This window comes from Sphaerodactylus townsendi, linkage group LG13 (assembly GCF_021028975.2).
Source record: "Sphaerodactylus townsendi isolate TG3544 linkage group LG13, MPM_Stown_v2.3, whole genome shotgun sequence".
In the NCBI taxonomy this organism is placed as follows: domain Eukaryota; kingdom Metazoa; phylum Chordata; class Lepidosauria; order Squamata; family Sphaerodactylidae; genus Sphaerodactylus; species Sphaerodactylus townsendi.
In genome coordinates this window covers 34,670,397-34,690,417 of record NC_059437.1, presented here as the reverse complement: position 1 = coordinate 34,690,417, position 20,021 = coordinate 34,670,397, and the positions used below count along the sequence as shown (strand labels likewise).

The following is a 20,021-nucleotide window of genomic DNA, read 5'->3' as shown; positions in this document are numbered from 1 at the left end:
GGACGATGGCCGAAGATGGGTCCCTGAAATGACTTCTCACTGCCCTGAGGCCTCCCTCCCTTCCTTATCACTCCCCTCCAATGTATTGTTGAAGGCTTTCATGGCTGGATTCAGATAGTTGTGGTGGGTTTTCTGGCCTGTGTGGCCGTGGTCTGGTGGATCTTGTTCCTAACGTTTCACCTGCATCTGTGGTTGGCATCTTCAGAGGTGTATATAACACAGAGAAGTAACAAGCCCAGAAAACCCACCACAACCACTCCCCTCCTATTTCCCAATATCCAGGAGATATCAGAGGGCAGGCTGTCTGTCATTCTGCCCTGGGCTGGGATGTGGCAAAGAGATTATTATCAATCTGCAGGTGGGGTCTGGAGTTTTTCCAGAATTACAACCCATCTCCAGGCTACAGAGATCAGTTCCCATGAACTACCTGTAAATGGCAACTTCAGAAAGAGGACCCAAAGACATCACATCCTCAACGAGCTCTCTCCTCTCCCCAAATTCCACCGTCCCCACACATGGGCTCCAAATCTCTAGGAACTTTCCAACTCAGAGTTGGCAGCCCTTGGCTAAAACCATTTAGCAGCTTTTACACTGACAATAGCTAGGAGTTAATGCAGACACCCCGCAGTAGGTTCAGACTGCCCCACTTACAAACTAGGGAAATGTTGCTGCTTAAATGGTGGTTCGTAAAGGAGGAAGCAATATGTGGCTACAAGCTCTGCACCTTTCCACCCACCCACTCCTGATTTGACACCTCTATCTGCAATCACCCAGTGACCCTTTTCAGCCCAAGCTCTTGTTGTAGCTGTAACCACAGGCAGATCATTTACAGCCTTCATCCCATCCATTCATCCAAACATCCCTGATCCTCATTACTTCCTTGAAAAAACAAACAAACAGATGGCTTCAGTGACTGAGATGGGATTCACAGCTGGGCCTTCTGGGGCCATACTGCATATTTTATTGGCTAAATCCACAATGCTCCCAGCAAATAGCTGGCTGCCTTCTATCTGCTCCCTTGAAACACTGTGCTCTTCTTCTCTTTCCAGGTGGTGACCATGCCTGAGTATCTGAGGAAACGGTTTGGGGGAAAGCGGATTCAGGTCTACCTCTCAGTCCTCTCTCTGCTCCTTTACGTCTTCACCAAGATCTCTGTGAGTTGAACTTGTTCACTTCCTTGACCTCTCCACCCCAGTTTGTGTGCAGGAAATGGGGATGGAGGAACCTTTCCCCATGTTTTATCTCCCCCCCCCCCCATTTTTCCCCTTGAGATCAGACTCCCTGCCCCATTGACTGTGCAGAAAGATTGTTACAGGACACAGATTGGCAACTGTTGCTGGGAAGAGCTCCATGCTGTGCATCTATCATGAGATGGACAGCATTGCCCACAGCAAACCCCTAGCGTATTAGTATAACTTTTATTTAAAGAAAGCAATGATTAGAGAGATCTGCAGCACAAGGGATTCCTAAATTATATAAATGTGGTCCTTGTGAGTTGACTTTTTGCTCTAATTCTCACCTTCCTCCCCACTGGCCCAAAACATATTGGTGCCTGCCTGATATATAAAATCCAAAAGGTGTTTCCTCTCCACGCCCTAATATGGGAACAGTCCACTAGAAAGCTTTCTTGCATGAACCCCATTGAAACACACACCCATTCTTGCACTTGTAGCTATCATGTTGCTTTTCTCCCCTTGTTTTCTCCCCTTGAAAACCCTGCCCAGTTGCTTTCTGGCAACTACTCTTTGCCCTTTTGCACAGGAGCCGAAAGATAATTGTACAAATTAACCTAAGAAGCCTGGCCTTTTACCGTCAGTCTCCACCAAGCTGGCAATAACTGATCTCTATCAAAGTTACTAATTAAACATTGATGGGACCCTCCTTAGTGGTATGTTTCCCTTCCAGGATAATTTAATCTTCACTGGTTGTAGGGGCCAAGTGGGATTCTCCCCTCTTACGTGCAAATTAGTCACTTCATTGACCTGTCCTGGGGAGATAGAGGCAGCCCCAGTCCAGCTGTTTTGTTGACTCCAAGACAATCCCTTGCAGGGCAAGCAAGGTCAGATCTAAGACATCTTGCTATCTGATCCCCTAGATTTGTGTGTCCCAGAAAACCTTGCAGTACTGTACCCTGGAACTTCTATTAGCTCTGCGAACTGTTTCAAAAACACGTATCTCACCTTTCCATGACAACTGTGGCACAACACAGCTACCAGAACTTAATATGTAAATAACAGTTTAAAATTAAAACAACATTGTACATCCAGATTTGAATGAGGAACCTGTATTCATTAACAAAAGCCATTCGGGAGGTCTATCCCCAATCTCAAATTGTCTCTAGTATTTGGGCATCAACAGGTCTTTGCTTTCCTCCGCTTTGGGGGTTTGCCATTTGTGTGTTGCTTGTGGCTTCCCAGGTGATGCCTCCCTATGACAAAGTTTAGTACATTAAGCGATATGATAAGGCTTTAAAGAGGGCCATAAAATGAGCTTAATTCATGTGTCAGATGCTGGTCATTAAACTAGCTCCTAGGAGAGAAGGTTTGGAAGGCTTCCTGGGAAAATTGGCATTGTTCAGGAAGTAAGATGACTCAGAGCTTGTTTTCTTGTGGGACCATGTGTAAGGCGAAGAGGCAGGAGCTTGGCCGTGGACCCTAAGAGAGAGAAAGTCTCCTGGGTGTCAGATCAGGAGCAGTCCAGGATATTTTGGCAGAAAATCCAATCTATTTGCTAGGCTACTTAACATGAGGCACCGTCAACATGGCACTACTGAAATGAATGGGGGCTGTGTAGAAGGACCTGTAAATTTTATGGGGGGGATAGCTGTCAGGGGAAGTGATCATTCTTAACATCTGGGAGCATCTGGTCTGGCCAGTCTCCGAATCAAAAGGCTGGGCTAGATGACCTTGACCTGATCCATCCAAACAGTTCTTAGGAAATTTGCCTTGATAAGATTGTTTTCAATTGGCTCGCCAAGCAATCTGTTTAACGTTCAAGTCACCCACCCACATGCTTTACCAATCTTATTTACACAAACGATATATTCCTTACCTTTGTCCAGGCATCAATATGTCACCCAAGAAAGGATAAGGAGTGGCTTCAGAGGCTGATTTGTAGCTGGTGATCCAGTTCCACAGCAAGCAGGGGGTGGAGAATGGCCTGACAACGTCCTCTTTATTTGACCTCTGACTGGTTTGTAGACAAAGCTGGTCAGTGGCACTTACAGTCCAAAGCTTGTTTACTCTGAAACAAGTCACACTGAATTCAGTTGGCTTACTTTCATGTAAATGTGCATAGGAAGGTCACAGCTTGTGTTTTTGTCTTGCATCTTTCATGCATGTGTGAACCTAAATAGCCACAGAGATATTACTGCTGTGTTCTACAGTAGACTAATATGTTGCTGACCATGCCATTTTTGTCCCTATTTCAGGCGGATATATTTTCTGGAGCAGTATTTATTCAGCGAGCTATGGGACTGAATATCTATGTGGCTATCATCATGTTGCTTGCTATCACAGCCCTATACACTATCACAGGTGAGTTCTTCATTTCTGCAAGTGAGTCTCCATCAATGACCTTCTTTTAATTAAAATAAGCGGCATAAGCTGCAGATTCCTTACCCAATGGAGGGGGGCTGCCTTGGGTTGCCAGCCATTTCTGACCATTCCCTGCCTGAATTTGGTTGAATTTTGTGGGCATCCTTGGTCTTACCAAGTGAGGAAACACAGTGCTTCCAGATGGGAAATTGTGCAGGGGAAGACCCACAGAGGATTTGGAAGACAGGCTCATTTACTTACTTTGTGGTTTTTTTGCCCTTGGGCTTTCAGGAGGACTCGCCGCTGTCATCTATACAGACACACTGCAAACTTTCATCATATTGGTGGGGTCTATCATCTTAACAGGAATTGGTAAGCTTGACTAATCCTCCATCAAACCTAAGTCCTGCAGACCACATAATCAAGTTCTCTGTTTTGTCATTGTGCTAGTGTTTCAGTTCCAAGGAAGGTGCACAGCCAGGAAGTATGCAGGCAGTTTTAATACTATCTATCTAGTCACGGTGTGTAACAGACTTCTCTCTGTGCGACACCTCTGAAGATGCCAGTCACAGATGCAGGCGAAACGTTAGGAACAAGATCTACCAGACCACGGCCACACAGCCCGGAAAACCCACCACAACCAGTTAAATCCGGCCATGAAAGCCTTCGACAATATACAAAGCCCTTCATGACCCTAGATACTTACATATGCAGGACCACCTCTTACCCTATGCTCCATGATGACATCTTAATTCTTCGGAGCAGGGCCTTCTATAGGTGCCATACTGCAAATGGGCAAGGTCAACAGCTGTTTGTGCATGTACATTCTCTGTTGGGGCCCCCAATTTATGGGATGGCTTGCTTGAAGAAGTCAGGAAGGTACCACATTCTGGCATTTTGCAAACTATACAAAACTGAGCCATTCAGGACAGTATTTTTACAAAGGAAATGATGTTTTATTATAACAGAATGATTCAGAAAGAGTGCTTTAATGAAGTGAAAGAGACTGTGTATAATATGTATTATCTGCACCAAATGTATTATCTGTGTCATTTAATAGGCCATGTTAATGCAGTCAGGAATCACTGACAAGAAATATCAAAAGGTTATAATGCAACCCATGTAACCCTAGTCATGAAGACTAGCGGTATTAATTGTTTAGAAAAAGCTGAGGCTTCCTCAGTGACAGACTTATGATTATAACCTTGCATGGAATTTCTGAAATTTAAATGGAAAAACATAGCCAGAAGATGTGGAACAAATTATCTGGCGATTGATTTATTTAATTTACATCTCGCCTTTGAGTAGAAAAACAAAATGAAAACTACCCAGGTAGCTTGATTAAAAGCTATACTAAAATACAATGAAAATATAATTTACAAACACAAAAGCAAAACTAGCCAGCCGCTAATAAAAACAGAGCCACCAAGCAACAATATGCAGGATAAAAAACCCCACAGCATCGATGTTATAATTGCCATTTTCAGTTCAGCCTAAATGCTCACAGAAGAGGGTAATTTTTACAACACTTTGGGTTTCAAGGTTGTACAACCATACAATTAGCACAACTCTTCCTTGGTGTGTGTTTGTGTATATGTGGCAACTCTTGCGTGTCACCAATGCTTTGTCTTGCCCTAAAGGATTGTATTATCTTTTGCAGCATTTAATGAAGTAGGAGGATACAATGCTTTTGTGGAGAAATACATGGCAGCAATCCCAAATGTTGGAAATGCGAGTATTCCTGAAAAATGCTACACTCCCCGCCCAGATTCCTTCCAGATCTTCCGGGACCCCATCTCTGGTGACCTGCCATGGCCAGGACTCATCTTTGGCTTGAGTATTCTGGCTTTGTGGTATTGGTGCACAGACCAGGTAAATACTCGTGACACAGATATAGACTGAGAGACCGGGCTCCTGATCTCTTTGTGATGCTAGATGTCAGCCTTCAGTTCCTGGATTATGCACTACACTGGATTGATTCCTTCAGTCTATAGTATACACCAGTGATGGCTAACCTTTTAGAGACCGAGTGTCAGGGGCGGAGCAAGTGAAAGCTGCATCTGGGACACATGTGAACCCTGTGCCCCTGCCATGCCACCGTCCGCTCCCGTCCTGCCCTGGAGTACCCCCCGGAACGCCCCCACCATGCCCTTGGAATGCCCTTGCCACAGCCCCACAGGGGCGTGCGCCCAGTGCATTGCGCATTCCTCATCCCCTTGGCACTATGCCACTGCTGAGTGCCCAAACTGGGACGACAGTGCGCATGCCCACAAAGAGGGTTCTGAGTGCCACCTCTGGCACACGTGCCATAAGTTCGCCACCACTGGTATACACTACCCTCCTTTTCACTGGAATAACTTCTAATGTAACAATGCTTCTATAATGTGAGTGCTGAGAGCTAACATCTCAGACAAGGCCTTGCTAGCTGAGAGAACAAAACTCTTGGGCAAGGATACTTGACCACAAGTCTCAAAAGCTGAGGCAGACCTTCCACAGGAGGAACAAAGTTGCCTGAGATGGGCCTAGATTCCCACCAAGAGACTCACAGCAATGTAAGAGGTCAGCAGACCTAGCCCAGTGCTCTGCCCCTGGTTTATTTACATAGCCCCCAGTCTTGATCCCAGTGTCCTACATAAGTTGTGTGCCATGGGCAGAGAGCTGGCTCCAGCAAGAAGGCATGTTATCTTGGGGATTCTGCACAGCACAGAGCTCCCACATGGCTAAGAAAAGTAATCCAAGCTATATAACACGAGGCAAGGCACAAGTAGCCTAGGCTGACCAGACGTCCCGCTTTTGGCTGGACAGTCCCGCCTTAAAACAATTTGTCCCGCGTCCCGCGGGTTTTTTCAAGTGTCCTGATTTTTGGAAGGCTGCCGCACTGCCTTCTGGGGCGCAAGGCAGTGTGGCAGTCTCCCACGCACGCAGCCGCAGGAGCGCACGGCCTTCTGGGGCGCTCCTGCTTCCCGCCCTGTGACAGGGCAGGAAACGGGAGCACCCCAGAAAACCGTGTGCTCCTGCGGCTGCGCGCGTGCGGCCGCCCGTCTACCCGCCCGTCCTGGTTCACAAAGGTGACCATCTGGTCACCTTAAAGTAGCCCAAAGCAAAGTCACTACTTAGAAAGAAATTATGTCAGCCCTGCCTGAGGCTACATTTTCTATCTGCAGAACAGAACTTTCTTCCCTCCTGCTGCTGCCGCCAACTGATTTCCACTGAATGCTGGTCCTGGGGGACTGGGGACCTTGAGGAATTACTCTGCTGGGGAAAAGGGAGAATCGCTGGGAATTGCCAGTTTGGTCTGAATCCAGACTCCAGCCTGAGATCAGAATTACCGAAAAAGCTTTGCCAAGGAAATTCTGTGAGGGATCAGTGTCCTGCCCCCAGTCAAATGTGCCAGAAAGGGTACCATGGGTAAAGCAACACAATAATAATTGCATACTGAGCATTTCTGAGATAATCGTCATAGGATCAGTATAACTGATTGAGCCCTGAGCCTCCCTTTATATATATAGAACTCAATTCGCCATCAGTGGTGTGTCCAGAGTCCCTGTGGCTTGCCAGAAGGAAAGGGATAGTATGCTTGCAGCAGAGGCCAGAAGGAGGAATTGATCTTTGTAAAACCTTGCTTTCTCAGCCTCTATTGAGGCAAATCAAATATGACAAACTGGAAGAAACACAGTAACATCACCTGTTTGAAATTGGAGTATATTGTTAATATGTAGGCTTGCAATATGAAGTGGTGACACGGCTGAAGCTGTTGGTTGAGGAGAAAGACTCTTGAGCTGAGGAAGGGATGGGTGAATCCTCCCTAGTTAGTTGGAGTTTCAATCTAATTGTGTGATTGCTGCTTAATAGAAGGGAGATTCACAAAAGAATTGATTAGGTCCTCTTCTATGGAATTGTCCACTCTGAATTTACAGGTGGTTGTTCCACAAGATCAAGCCAATTGATTAAATCCTGGTGAGAGAAATCGATTAACATTTTATTAGATGGACAATCTTTGGTTATCTCAATCTTAACAAAGCTGTTAGAGTCCTGTTAGCAAAAGGAGAAACCAGGAAAATCCCTTGAACCCCACATTAGCTTTTTGTCTCAGTAGTAATCAGTGGTATTCTGGGGGTTTCAAAAGTAAGCATGATTCTCTTTGCCTGTATCAAATGGTTCAGAGGATCAATTGAAATGATGTCTATTGGAAGATGATTAATCCTTAACAAAGTTCTCAAATGATTGATAGTCAGTTGTTTTATTTCCAGGAAAGGAGCTGTCTCTTGTAATGACAGATGGGTAAACGAACTTTTTTTGTGGCTGCAGAATTAAGTGCTGGAATTTCCTTTTGCCCTCTGAATGCTTTTCTTTCGTTAGAATGAAAGGAGGAACAAAAGAATGGGCTGTTTGCAAAAGGGTTGACAGGCTCTCTCTACTTTTTTTGCCAACTAATTCCTTAACTCTCAGGATGAGCTGTGTGCTGATCCAGTTCATTTTAATAAAAATAAGTTCCACAATTCTTGCTATTAGCTCAGTTTGTTTGCTTGGAGTTGTCCTGGCACCCCCACCCTTATCTGGAGCTTCAGCCAAGGAGGAGAAATGATTTGCAGTCAGAATGGCAAATGTCTTCTTATTGCTGTTAACGTCCAATGCAAAAATATTATTCTATTTTTGTCTGCTTACGGGCAGGCTATAAAGTTGTTTCCTCTGACTAATGAAACGCTGGTGTTTGCGGACTCCCATTGTTCGGTTCCACAGCAGCGCAGGTGCTTAGTCAGTTTGACTGTTAATCAAAAGCTTAAAACTTCTATGTAGCACTTACTTCCCTTGTATGTCTCTCTGCCAGGTCATCGTCCAGCGATGCCTGTCGGGCAAGAACATTTCCCATGTCAAGGCTGGCTGCATCATGTGTGGTTACTTGAAGCTGCTCCCCATGTTCCTGATGGTGATGCCTGGGATGATCAGTCGGATTTTGTACACAGGTGAGCACCAGCTCTCCCTTGACTGTACTAGCTGCTTATCTTTCTCAATTTTCAGAGGGGGGTGGGGATTGGGAAATTGGGGCTTTGCTTCTTCAAGGGCCCCTTAAGAGTCCTCTGCAACACTGCAGAAAATCCTCTGATGTATCTCTTGGGCTGTGCAATGCAACTGCTTGCAGCTGCAAAGCACATTAAGCCAGCCTGTTGATAACTCAGTCCTCTTGTCTCCTTTCTTCAGATGAGGTGGCTTGTGCTGAACCTGAGGCGTGCAAGGTGGCTTGTGGAACAACAGTGGGATGTTCAAACGTTGCCTATCCAACATTGGTGGTGAGGCTTATGCCAGATGGTGAGACTTCGGCCACAGCTGCATTGTTGGGACAGTGGACGTGCTTTGTAGAATGGTAGAGGTAAAGCTGGGCCTAGAAACATCAGGAAAATCATGCAAAGAAAAAGTTTGGTGGAAATGAAGACAGTTGTCCAAAAGGCTGCTGAGATTGTGGATACATGGCTTGGTTTGCAATCAAGAGGAGCCATAAATCTGGTTTTACCCTGTACTGAATCTCACTGGGGCCCCTGCAGATAAGAGACTTGTGAGTAATAATAAGGCTTGTGCGCGTTGGTGAGCAGAGGTTATTGTAATGGTGATAGGGAGCTGTGAAGGTGCTGAATCCCCACTAGCACACTTTTTGATTCTTGGCCAAATGATTAGCAAGTCTTGCCTATCTACATGGGAATAACGCCTTTAACGAAAAGTGAGATTCTCAGGAAGGCAAGCTCCCAACCACATGTCCGATTCTGTGCTGCTCACAGGTTGTTCTGCTATCCCTCACCTCCACAAGTATAATTTGTTTTTAAGACAGATAGCATTTGCCTCTTGAGGGACCCCACAAAGGCCATTTGAAATGCAGCTGTATGAACAAGATTACCTTGCAAAACTGGCATGCTTGTAAACAGCAGGCAGGTCGAAGTTGGCTGCAAAAACCAGGAAGCAACTTCAGCCAAGATTTCTTCTGCTAATCCAGCATTTCTTTCACGGGGCCCATTTTGTGTTTGGCCAACAGACCGCCAAAGATATTGCTAGGTGATTGTGTTTTGTGGATGGTTTATAGATGTAATGGATACATCTAATAAATAAATGAATAAACAAACAAACAACTTGATTAATAAATAGCCACATATGGTGGCATAGAATGTGGTTGGTTAGGTGGCAAATATTCCTGTCATCTGTTCAGTATTCCTGAAGCCTTGTCTCTGTATAGGATTGCCATCATCTGCATTTGAAAGATTTTTCATTAATAAGAGCCATAGTATTTTTTAAATTAAAGAATAAAGTTCTTCTGGGCATATGCCAAGTGCTTACCATTCTGACAAGAAACGTTTAATGCACCTCTGAAAGATAGTTTTCTTTTTTTACAACTCTTATAGAACCGCGCTCCCCAGAAATAACAATGAAAACCTTAACCACACACCCATATATTTTCCTGACTGTTTCTAGTAAATTTTGCTTAGATCCTAACTCTAGCTGCTTAAGCTTCACAGCCACTTGAGGTGGCAAAATGTATTTGTTTAAACTCAAATGAGCCTTACCTAAGTGACTGGAAACACTTCTGTCTCGTGGCCAGATTAAGGCATGCTGAGGCCATCAGCTAGGGCAGTGATGGCGAATCTATGGCACGAGTGCCAGAGGTGGCACTCAGAGCCCTCTCTGTGGGCACACGTGCACAGAGTTCATCGTGTGTGTGTGTGTGGGGGGGGGGTGATTCTCCACACACACACATATCTAGGCTGGCCTGGGTGCCTGTGCTCCAGGTGGCTGATGTCCGAGGGGGGGGGGGCAGAGGAGGTGGAGATGCTAGAGAGGCGCAGAGATGTGTGTGAGACTTGCGGGAGGCTAGAGCAGGCTGGCCCCTGCTTGAGTGGGTGGGGTGGAGACACTGGAGCAGCGCAGGGCAGAGCGGCGCAGGACTAAAACCTCAGTATTCAGGTTAAATTGCTGTGTTGGCACTTTGCAATAAATAAGCGGGTTTTGGGTTGCAATTTGGGCACTTGGTCTCGAAAAGGTTCACCATCACTGAGCTAGGGCAGGTTAAAGAGGCCTCCACACACTGCAGGCAATTGTAGAGTATTAAAAAATTAAAGAGGCCTCTCATATTTTACAGGCTTGTGCTGTAGCTTACATAGGTTGTGTATAAATCTTGTTTTGCTGAGTGCCTTCAGTACCTTGTAAACATTTTTGTGATCATTGTTCACCTCCTGCCTCTGTCTCGCTTGCATTTTAGGCTTACGAGGTCTAATGCTGTCTGTCATGCTGGCCTCTCTGATGAGCTCCCTCACCTCCATCTTCAACAGCGCCAGCACATTGTTCACCATGGATATCTACACCAAAATACGAAATCGAGCGTCAGAAAAAGAGCTGATGATAGTAGGCAGGTAATAAAGATGATTGACATGGGTTTGTTGGAGAAAAATTGTTTCAGAACACCAATGATGCTGGACTGCCCCCTTGAGGGGATGTGAGCTCATTGCATGTACATTTTCTGATTGCCTAAGCACCAAGCTCCTGTTATCCACTAGACTAGTAGTTCCCAACCTTTTTCATTTGCATAAATCTTGGCAACCCATTTCCCTAAAATTTTACCCATTAGCAAACCCATTAGATAATTTATTTCACATACCCCCAAATGCTCTGATGCATATCCCCGGGAGTACGTGTACTCAGGTTGGGGACCACCATGCTAGACTTTTCGTCGCATTTCTTCAATTATTAAACAAATTTTGCTTTGGATAACGTGGCTGCTTGCTAGACAAAGGCACAGTAGCATACACTGACTGTACTGTTTAATAGATCATTCTATTTACTGAAGTATTATTATATTTGCATTTAAAACATACTTAGAGATTTAGTTTATCTCTCTAAATATGCGATGTGATCTAGTTAAACAGCCTTTGCTCTCAACCTGTATTGGTTCAGAGGGTGGAAAATGATAGGAGAGGAAAGGTCTTGGTCAGAAAGAGGTCTAAACCTACCTCTTTAGGATGTGCAAATGAAAGGCATAAGGCCTTTTCTGCACAAGTCACCTAGATTGTTGCAGAATATTTTTGATCCCGCCCCCCCCGCCCCCCCCCACCACATTTACCATAATGTTTGTCCACAGTCACCTCCTCCAAAAGCTTCATGGCTGCCATGAGGGTTTAAAACATTTTTTTTTTGCTTATTTGTTGAATTGATGTTTCATTGATTCATTGCTTCGATGCTCTGTCGCTCTATTTAATTGATGCTTCATTGATTCAACCAAACAATGGAAAAACACACACACACACAAAAATGGTGAAAAGAAAGAGGCAAGGGGGAAAGAATTGAGGTCAGGGACGTGAAAAAATGGCACTGAAGCAAAAGTTGGTCAACAGCACAGAGGTGTGGAAAATGGCAGCAGTAAAGATAAAACGTTTTAAATATGACTGCACTGTGAGGGAAGCCGGTCAGTGTCAGTAAAAAGAAATGCTGTAAAAGGGTTTTCAAAAACAGTTGAGAAAAAGTGTTTTGGAAACACTTCCAAAACCAAAGGGGGTAAAACGATGTGGAACTTCATGGAGGAAGTGTTTTATTTCCAACCTGAAAATGCTGTAAGTATCTTGTGCAGAAGTGGCCCCGGTTGCCATACTCACTATAACTAATGCTTTGCTTGCATTTGCAGGTTGTTCATGCTAGTTTTGATTGGTATCAGCATTGCCTGGGTCCCTGTTGTACAATCAGCTCAAAATGGGCAACTCTTTGACTACATCCAGTCCATTACCAGCTACCTGGGCCCACCAATCGCAGCTGTCTTCTTTCTGGCTATCTTCTGCAGGAGGGTCAATGAACACGTAAGCATGATGTGCCATGATGGTGACACTTCCAGAAAGCCCAAGGAGGGCAGATGATCTCTGAGTCTCTTCCTGGAGAGATACATGTGGCAGGACCCCAGGGAGACCAACAAGAAACTGGTGAAAACGAGCAGCACGCTGAAGTTATTGGGGATGGCAGAGAAAAGCCGAGATAGAGTTACTGAGGCAGCTGATCCTCAGCACCTCTGCCCTATCCCGGTCTCCAGAGCACTCTCTTTTGGAAGCAGAAAGGTTAAATATCTGCAACCCTTCTCTCCAGTCACGGTCCAGAGTGGTAGTGGGATGGTAGGTGCCATATGCCCACCGATGTGGCTGGGGCCAATGTCATTGTTCCAAGGCAAGAAATCAATGGAGGAACCTTGCGATCCTGCTGCTGCAGACCCCTCATAAGAACAGAGAAATGGAATATCACTAGTCAACACTCTTCACAGCAGCAGTGGCGTAGTGGTTAAGAGCAGGTGCATTCTAATCTGGAGGAACCGGGTTTGATTCCCCACTCTGCTGCCTGAGCTGTGGAGGCTGATCTGGGGAATTCAGATTAGCCTGTGCACTCCCACACATGTCAGCTGGGTGACCTTTGGCTAGTCACAGCTTTTCGGAGCTCTCTCAGCCCCACTCACCTCACAGGGTGTTTGTTGTGAGGGGGGAAGGACAAGGAGATAGTAAGCTCCTTTGAGTGTCCTACAGGAGAGAAAGGGGGGGATATAAATCCAGACTCCTCCTCCTCCTCCTCCTTCTTCTCCTCCTCCTCCTCCTCCTCCTCCACCTCCTCCTCCTTCTCCTTCTCCACCACGGCATCAGAACTATGGTGTCTGCATAAGCCATATAGAAGGCATAGGGAGGAAAGATGAATTTGGGCACATTTCAAAGAAAATGGTCTTTTCAAACTTTGCATCCAATTCTTGCATATGTATGGCAGACAGTGTGCTAATTCCGCCTTGCTGTGCTCTTTATATGGCTGCACTCTAGTCAAGAACCCTTGATGCTCTCCTAGTTCCGCTTATGCAGCCTAATATGAATGGGCTACAGCACATTAGAGTACTGAGGATGTATATGTGTTGAATATTGGAATGCTTCCCACTACCCAAAAGCCCTTCACCAGACTAAGATGTAAGTCATCATGACTGAAGAAAGTGACAGAAAGCATGAAAGAAGATGTGGCCACAAATAGCAGCCAAATCTCTGACTACTGTTTGATGTCTTCTGCAGGGTGCCTTCTGGGGCCTGGTTATTGGGCTGTTGATTGGTCTCTCTCGAATGATTGCCGAGTTTGCCTATGGAACGGGCACCTGTGTGCATCCTAGTAATTGCCCAGATATCATATGTAAAGTTCACTACCTCTACTTTGCCATGATCCTTTTCGCCATCTCCCTCATCCTCATTTTGACCATCTCACTCTTGACCAAGCCCATTGATGAAGTACATGTAAGTAGTCCCGCCAGCTCCTCATTCTGCTTTCCTCTCCTCATCTACCCTCTGTCTTTGCTCCTCAAGGTACTGGCATTTCACTAAAGGAAAAATATATGTTGGGAATCGCATAAAGTAAGCCTGGGCTAATGCGGGCTCAGTCCAAAGACCTCCTTTGAATCCTCGCTGCATGACAAAAGCCTGTGTTCTGTTGGAAAATACCTGAAGATTTGAGTGGGTGGAGCCTGAGGAGGGTGGAGGTTAGGAAGAGGAGGGACTTCAATGGGGTAAAATGCCATACAGTCTACATTCCAAAATGGCCATTTCTGACTGTATCGATTAACTAATGTCTGTCACCTAAAGATAAGTTGTAATAATGGGAGACCTCTAACCACCACCTGGAGGCTAGCAATCAGGAGTTTGCTTTCCTTTTGCCATTCAAGAAACCCTTCTTCCTTTGAACTCCCAGAGCAAACGGGGTTGCCTCCAGCTTTATTCCTAATACTTCCGCTTTGTTGATGACCTTAACAAGCAATAGAAGCCCACTGGGTAGAAGGCTAGGTGTGTGTGGGGACTGGGAAGGTTCAAAATGGGGGAGGGCGGTTTATAAATATAACAATAAAATAAATAAATAAATAAATCAAAATGCCAAAGGAGTGACCCTTATGGGTCCATTGTGAATGTTTGGGGCCCGAAAGGCAAATTTCAACATCCTTGTGGGCTTTAGAGTTTCTGTGCTTAAATTACTAGGCACAGGTGTTAACCATCATCTCTCAAGCTCTTCTGGTGTTTGGGACCCCTGACCATTTCCTTTTCAGGTCTCACCTCCCAAAGGTCACCTGTGTGTTCTTGTTTTTTGCAATGGCAGCTCTATCGTCTTTGCTGGAGCTTACGCAACAGGACGGAGGAACGCATTGATCTGGATGTAGACGATACAATAGAAACCAAGGCGCCTGATTTTGGCAATGAAACTGGTACTTTCAAATTTAATATTTGGTGCTAAATAAGTGTTACTGATCAGCCCCAACTGGCCATAGTTTTTTTTCTGTACAGCATAGGGACATGTTCAGACAGGATACACATATCAGTAGCTTCTGCGAGCCCCAGAGGAAGATGACAGAAAATGTTGCTGGGAAAGGAGGACCAGCTGAAGAAGTCTGAGGGTCCTTCAAGGGTCACTTTACAAATAGGGTGACTTCATGTGCAGGATTCAAACACATGTCTCACTCACACTGAAAGCAAAATTTGCAGTAAATTTGGCAGGTTTTGCTCAGACAAAACATCTACAGGTATTTTGGAGGAAGTTAAAAGAATGAGCCAGAATTTTTAAAAACTCTATCCCGGTACCAGTGGTCCAAAGCACTTATTCCTGTACTTCCAACAACCCCATCATATCCCATGTCTTTGAAGCAAAAAATCAAAACATTGGGAGACCAAATTCATGTAATATGCAATTTAATCACATGTCTACAGTCCCTTTATTTATTTATTTATTTATTTATTTATTTATTTATTTATTTATTTGCACCCCCACCTTTCTCCCCAATGGGGACTCAAAGTAGATTGCATTATTATCCTCCGTTTTATCCTCACGGCAACCCTGTGGGGAAGCAAGCCGTAGCAAGGGGAACTGTGTCCGGGGCAAACGTCTGCCCTGCACCCCTGCCGCTCCCACGACGGGCCCACATTGGCGCGTGCCCGGTGCATCAACCCCCACCCCACCCCCTTGATGCTATGCCACTGGTGATAGGTTAGGCTAAGACAGTGTGACTGGCCCAAGGTTACCCAGTGAGCTTCCATGGCATGAGTGGGGATCTGAACCCAGGCCTCCCAGATACTAGTCAGACACTCTTAACTGCTACACCATACTAATTCACAACAGGCTTAAACTGGTTTAACAGTCATTCCCTGCTCCACACAAAACCCCAAAACCACTGTTTTGTGAAGGGGACAAAAGATCTTTAACAGAGAATTATCAGCTCCCTCACCAAATTTAACTCCAAGGATTCTTGGTGGGAAGCCATGACATTTGACTGGTATAAAATCAATGTATGTTTTAGGCTGGCTCACAGAATGACCTGCCACAGAGTGTGATGTTAACAGCACCTTTCTCTTCCAACCCCCTTCCCAGCGGCATCCCATACAGAATGATGGGTAACAAGGTGCTTTGGGTGTTAGATGGGTGGGTTTCTCTTTCAGGTTCCACATTTTTGGTCTAATGAAAGGTCTCTCTCTGTTGTAGCCCCTGATGAAGAGGTGCCCTGTTTCAAGAAAGCTCTCAATTGTTTTTGTGGCTTCGATAACAAGAAAGCCCCACAACTGACTGAAGAGGAAGAGAAAGCCCTGAAGATGAAATTAACTGACACAACAGAACACCCTTTCTGGAAGCGTGTCGTCAACATCAATGGCATCATCTTGTTGGCCGTGGCAGTGTTTTGTCATGGGTTTTTTGCATAGTTGTCTACAGTGCTTTTTTTTTAAAGTGAAAGTCTTCTCAATCACTCACTGAAATTGTACTGTGAGCCCAGTTATGTCCTTAACAAACCTATCACTTATTCATTTCTATTGAATTGATTCATATGGTTTAATCACATTGATTAACTGGAATTAAACAATCAGTGGGCTAAAGCGAAACCTTGAGGGTGAGATCATAGAGTCTCCAACACTTCATGAATATCTTCCGTCATGATCCTAGCCCTAGTGTGGCCTCCAGGTCCTAGGGAGGCCTATATTAAAGTAGCTAGCAGGCCTACATATCCCAAGCACCCTCTGGGCTTTGTGATTGGTAAAAGAAGAGTTTGAGGGAAAACTGGGGCCAATCAGGGTGGAGGGGTGGTGCCTGAGAAGAGTACATAAAACGCAGGGTTGCCAGAGAGTGTGCTACAGTTGGAGGGATCCCTCAACCAGAAATGGGTGAGTTGACTTGAACCATAGCTCCAGGAGTTGGCTAGGAACAGTAAAGGGTATTTATTATTTTGTTTATTAGCCTTTACTGATCTCATCCTATATGTGGCTTGAATTACTATTGTTATTAGACCTATTTAATAAACTTTTGTTATTTTGCCTGGGTCCTCAGGCTTCATTTGGTCACCTAAAAGGTATTTCCCTGTTTGGAAAAGAAGCAGTGTGGGGCAAGGAGGGTTCTCAGGGTCCGTACCAGAGTGGTGACAGTCAATAAAGATTCCCTCCTCCGCCCACCCACCCCCCGCCCAATAGGACAGGTACATACAAGCTCCCTTTTCTGAAAGGGATCATACTCACCACATCTTGGATTCCACATGCAAAGAAATGTGGTGGACTATCAGAACCACATCAGAGATGCTCAGGCGGATTCCGCATGGGCCAAAAACAGCAGTGTGAAAATGGTGTAAAATAGTTTAAAACAGTGTAAAAGGGTTTTGATCTGGTTTGAATTTTTTTTTTTTACAAAAGGTGATTTTAAAAAATGCAGCTTTGTTATCTAAAATGTTGGAGGAGTTTGTTCTGTCCTCCCATAACTAATGTGGTTTGTAAAGACAACATAAGGAGAATGTTATTGTTTGGCAAATACAGATTGCTGTGTGGAGTTGTCCAGATCCAGTATTGGGCAGAAACTTAATTGCTTGCTTGCTTTCTGCTTCATGTTTAGCATTGCCTTTTCCCACCCAGGATTGCATCCCCTGGCCCCCCATTAGCTGTTATCATTTGTCTTTTATCCAGGAATGGGAACTGAGACCTTGATTGCCAGTGCAATTTCAGTGGGCTTGAAACACATTTGGAAAACAGTTTTCTTTGATAACTGTCTGTTTATTATTGGGTTTGCCTTTGTACATTGAAGTTAATGTGTGTCTGTGTGAAAATACATGATCTTTATTTTTTGAAAGAATAGTTTTGTATTTTATGGGAAAAGGAAAGCCCCCTCCATTACTGCTGTAATAGGCAGACCAAAGATAGCAACCAGCATCTTGTCCCCAGTATGTGCCCAGTCAGATTTATGGTCCTGTAGGGGTCTAAGTCACAGCAACTGTTGTGGCACTGGGAGGGTGGACACCATAAGTTATGATTTTGAAGAACTGCTGAGGGCTCTGAAATGGCATTGGAGTAAACAAACGCTGGTACAGGCATGGCTCAGCTATTTCAGAGAGAGTGGGGATGGATTCTCTGCATAAGAGGTAGACCAGCTTGCTGCTGCTAAAAATGGTTTGGAAAAGATAAAAAGGAATAATGTATTGAGACATGAATCCAAATCCCTTCCTGGCCTTGAAGGTGTAAGCTGCCTCAGAAGATGTTTATGAGAATAAAGTAAATGACTACAATGTATTGTTATTTACTTAAAACAAAAATTATATCCTGCTCTCCTTAGCCATGTCAGACTCTTGGGATGGTTTACACATCATAAGATCTTGAATATCTGAGAGGCAGTGGCACACACTGTAATCTCTGAGAGGCAGTGGAAGGGAGCAGAAAACAACTGAATAGAGACAAAAGGTGAGCTCTGTGCTTGGGGGGGGGGGTTATTCTTAAAGCTAAATCTTTAACTGTGTGTGTTTTGAGGGTTTGTGTGTGTGTGTGTTTTTGAGAGCTTGGGAAAGCTTCTCTGGGGGAGGGGGCTTTGTTTTTGGCCATGTGATTGCTCAGGCTTCTGAGAGCTAGCCTGAAGAGTTGGATGATGCCTTCCTGAAACAGATGACCAAACTTTCATAAAGGCGAGAAGTAAGGGAAGATTTCAATTCTGCTATTTGTTGGAACTCAAATTTTGCTGGGACCACAAACTCCAACAAGTTTCTCACTTGCCTTGCAGACAGTTTCATGGTCCAGAAGGTGGAAAAGGCAACAAGGGGATCAGCTATTTTATATCTGCTCCTAACCAACAATGATGACCTGGTTAATTGGGTGGAAGTGATAGGATCCTTAGGTGGGAGTGGTCATGTTCTCCTGGAGTTTGCTGTACAATGGAAAGGGGATGCCACATATAGTCTAGACTTTAAGAAAACTGATTTCAGGAAAATTAGGAAACCACTGAAGGTGATCTCGTGGTTCAGAATACTAAAAGAGAAAGGAGTGCATGATGGATGGGAATTGAAGGCACAATTTCAAACTGTTCTAGTGAGAGGAAAAACAGGAGGTGTCTAAGGAAAACAGGATAAATGTCTAAAGAACTCTCAAGTGAGCTAAACTTTAAAAGGGACATGTAAAGGAAATGGAAAAGGGGGGAAATCACCAAAGACGAATTCAAACAATTATCAAGGACATGTAGGAAGAAAGTCAGAAAAGCTAAAGAGCAAAATGAGCTCAGGCTTGCCAAAGAAGTTTAAAAAGCGCTTTAAAATTATTTATGTACCAAAAGGAAGAAAAGGGATATGACAGGGTGACTGCATGGAGAAGATGGAAAAAATACTAACGGGATAGAGAAAAGGCATAACTTCTCAACTCCTTTGTCTTGATCTTTTCCCAAAAGGAAAACAGTGCTCAACCAGGAAGAAATGTAATAGAAGATACAGTAAGGAAAATTCAGCACAGAATAAATAAAGAGGTAGTACAAGAGCTACTTTAAACAAATTGAAATCTCCAGGGCCTGATGAACTACATCCTAGGGTATTAAAAGAACTGGCAGAAATAATCTCAGAACCACTTGCTATAATCTATGAGAACTCCAAGAGAACAGGAGAAGTCGCAGTGGACTGGCGTAGGAGGTTAAGAGCTCGTGTATCTGGAGGAACCGGGTTGGATTCTCCGCTCTGCTGCCTGAGCTGTGGAGGCTTATCTGGGGAATTCAGATTAGCCTGTACACTCCCACACATGCCAGCTGGGTGACCTTTGGCTAGTCACAGCTTCTCAGAGCTCTCTCAGCCCCACCTACCTCACAGGGTGTTTATTGTGAGGGGGGAAGGGCAAGGAGATTGTAAGCCCCTTTGAGTGTCCTGCAGGAGAGAAAGGGGGGATATAAATCCAAACTCTTCTTCTTCTCTTCTTCTAATGTCCCCTCATTAAAAAGGGAAAAAAGAGGACCCAAACAATTACTACCCTGTCAGCCTGATATCAACACCAAGAAAGATTTTAGATCAGATCTGTCAGCAGAGGTAATTTAACGCAATGTAGAACTCGTGGCAAGGAGAGAGTGGTATAGTCTTCTTGCACACAACAGGAACCTTCTTCACTCATGGAAATAAACACTCTTCAAACATGTTCTTCTTTCCATAGGAAGGCCTTACTTAACACCAAGAAAGATTTTAGAGCAGATCATGAAACAGTC

The 20,021-nt window shown here is 44.7% G+C and overlaps 1 protein-coding gene across 1 annotated transcript in view; it reads left to right on the top strand.

Moving 5' to 3' along the window:
• The window catches only part of LOC125442951 (sodium/glucose cotransporter 1-like), a 28,441-nt gene extending 10,357 nt beyond the window's left edge, over positions 1-18,084 (top strand). The window contains exons 5-15 of the mRNA XM_048514756.1: positions 1,050-1,154; positions 3,431-3,536; positions 3,828-3,908; positions 5,197-5,408; positions 8,365-8,500; positions 8,736-8,843; positions 10,777-10,927; positions 12,193-12,361; positions 13,592-13,807; positions 14,658-14,763; positions 16,032-18,084. Coding sequence (XP_048370713.1) covers positions 1,050-1,154; positions 3,431-3,536; positions 3,828-3,908; positions 5,197-5,408; positions 8,365-8,500; positions 8,736-8,843; positions 10,777-10,927; positions 12,193-12,361; positions 13,592-13,807; positions 14,658-14,763; positions 16,032-16,246 — 1,605 coding nt within the window. The 3' untranslated portion in view covers positions 16,247-18,084. The remainder of the gene's footprint in view (positions 1-1,049; positions 1,155-3,430; positions 3,537-3,827; positions 3,909-5,196; positions 5,409-8,364; positions 8,501-8,735; positions 8,844-10,776; positions 10,928-12,192; positions 12,362-13,591; positions 13,808-14,657; positions 14,764-16,031) is intronic.
• The last annotated feature ends 1,937 nt before the right edge of the window (positions 18,085-20,021 follow it).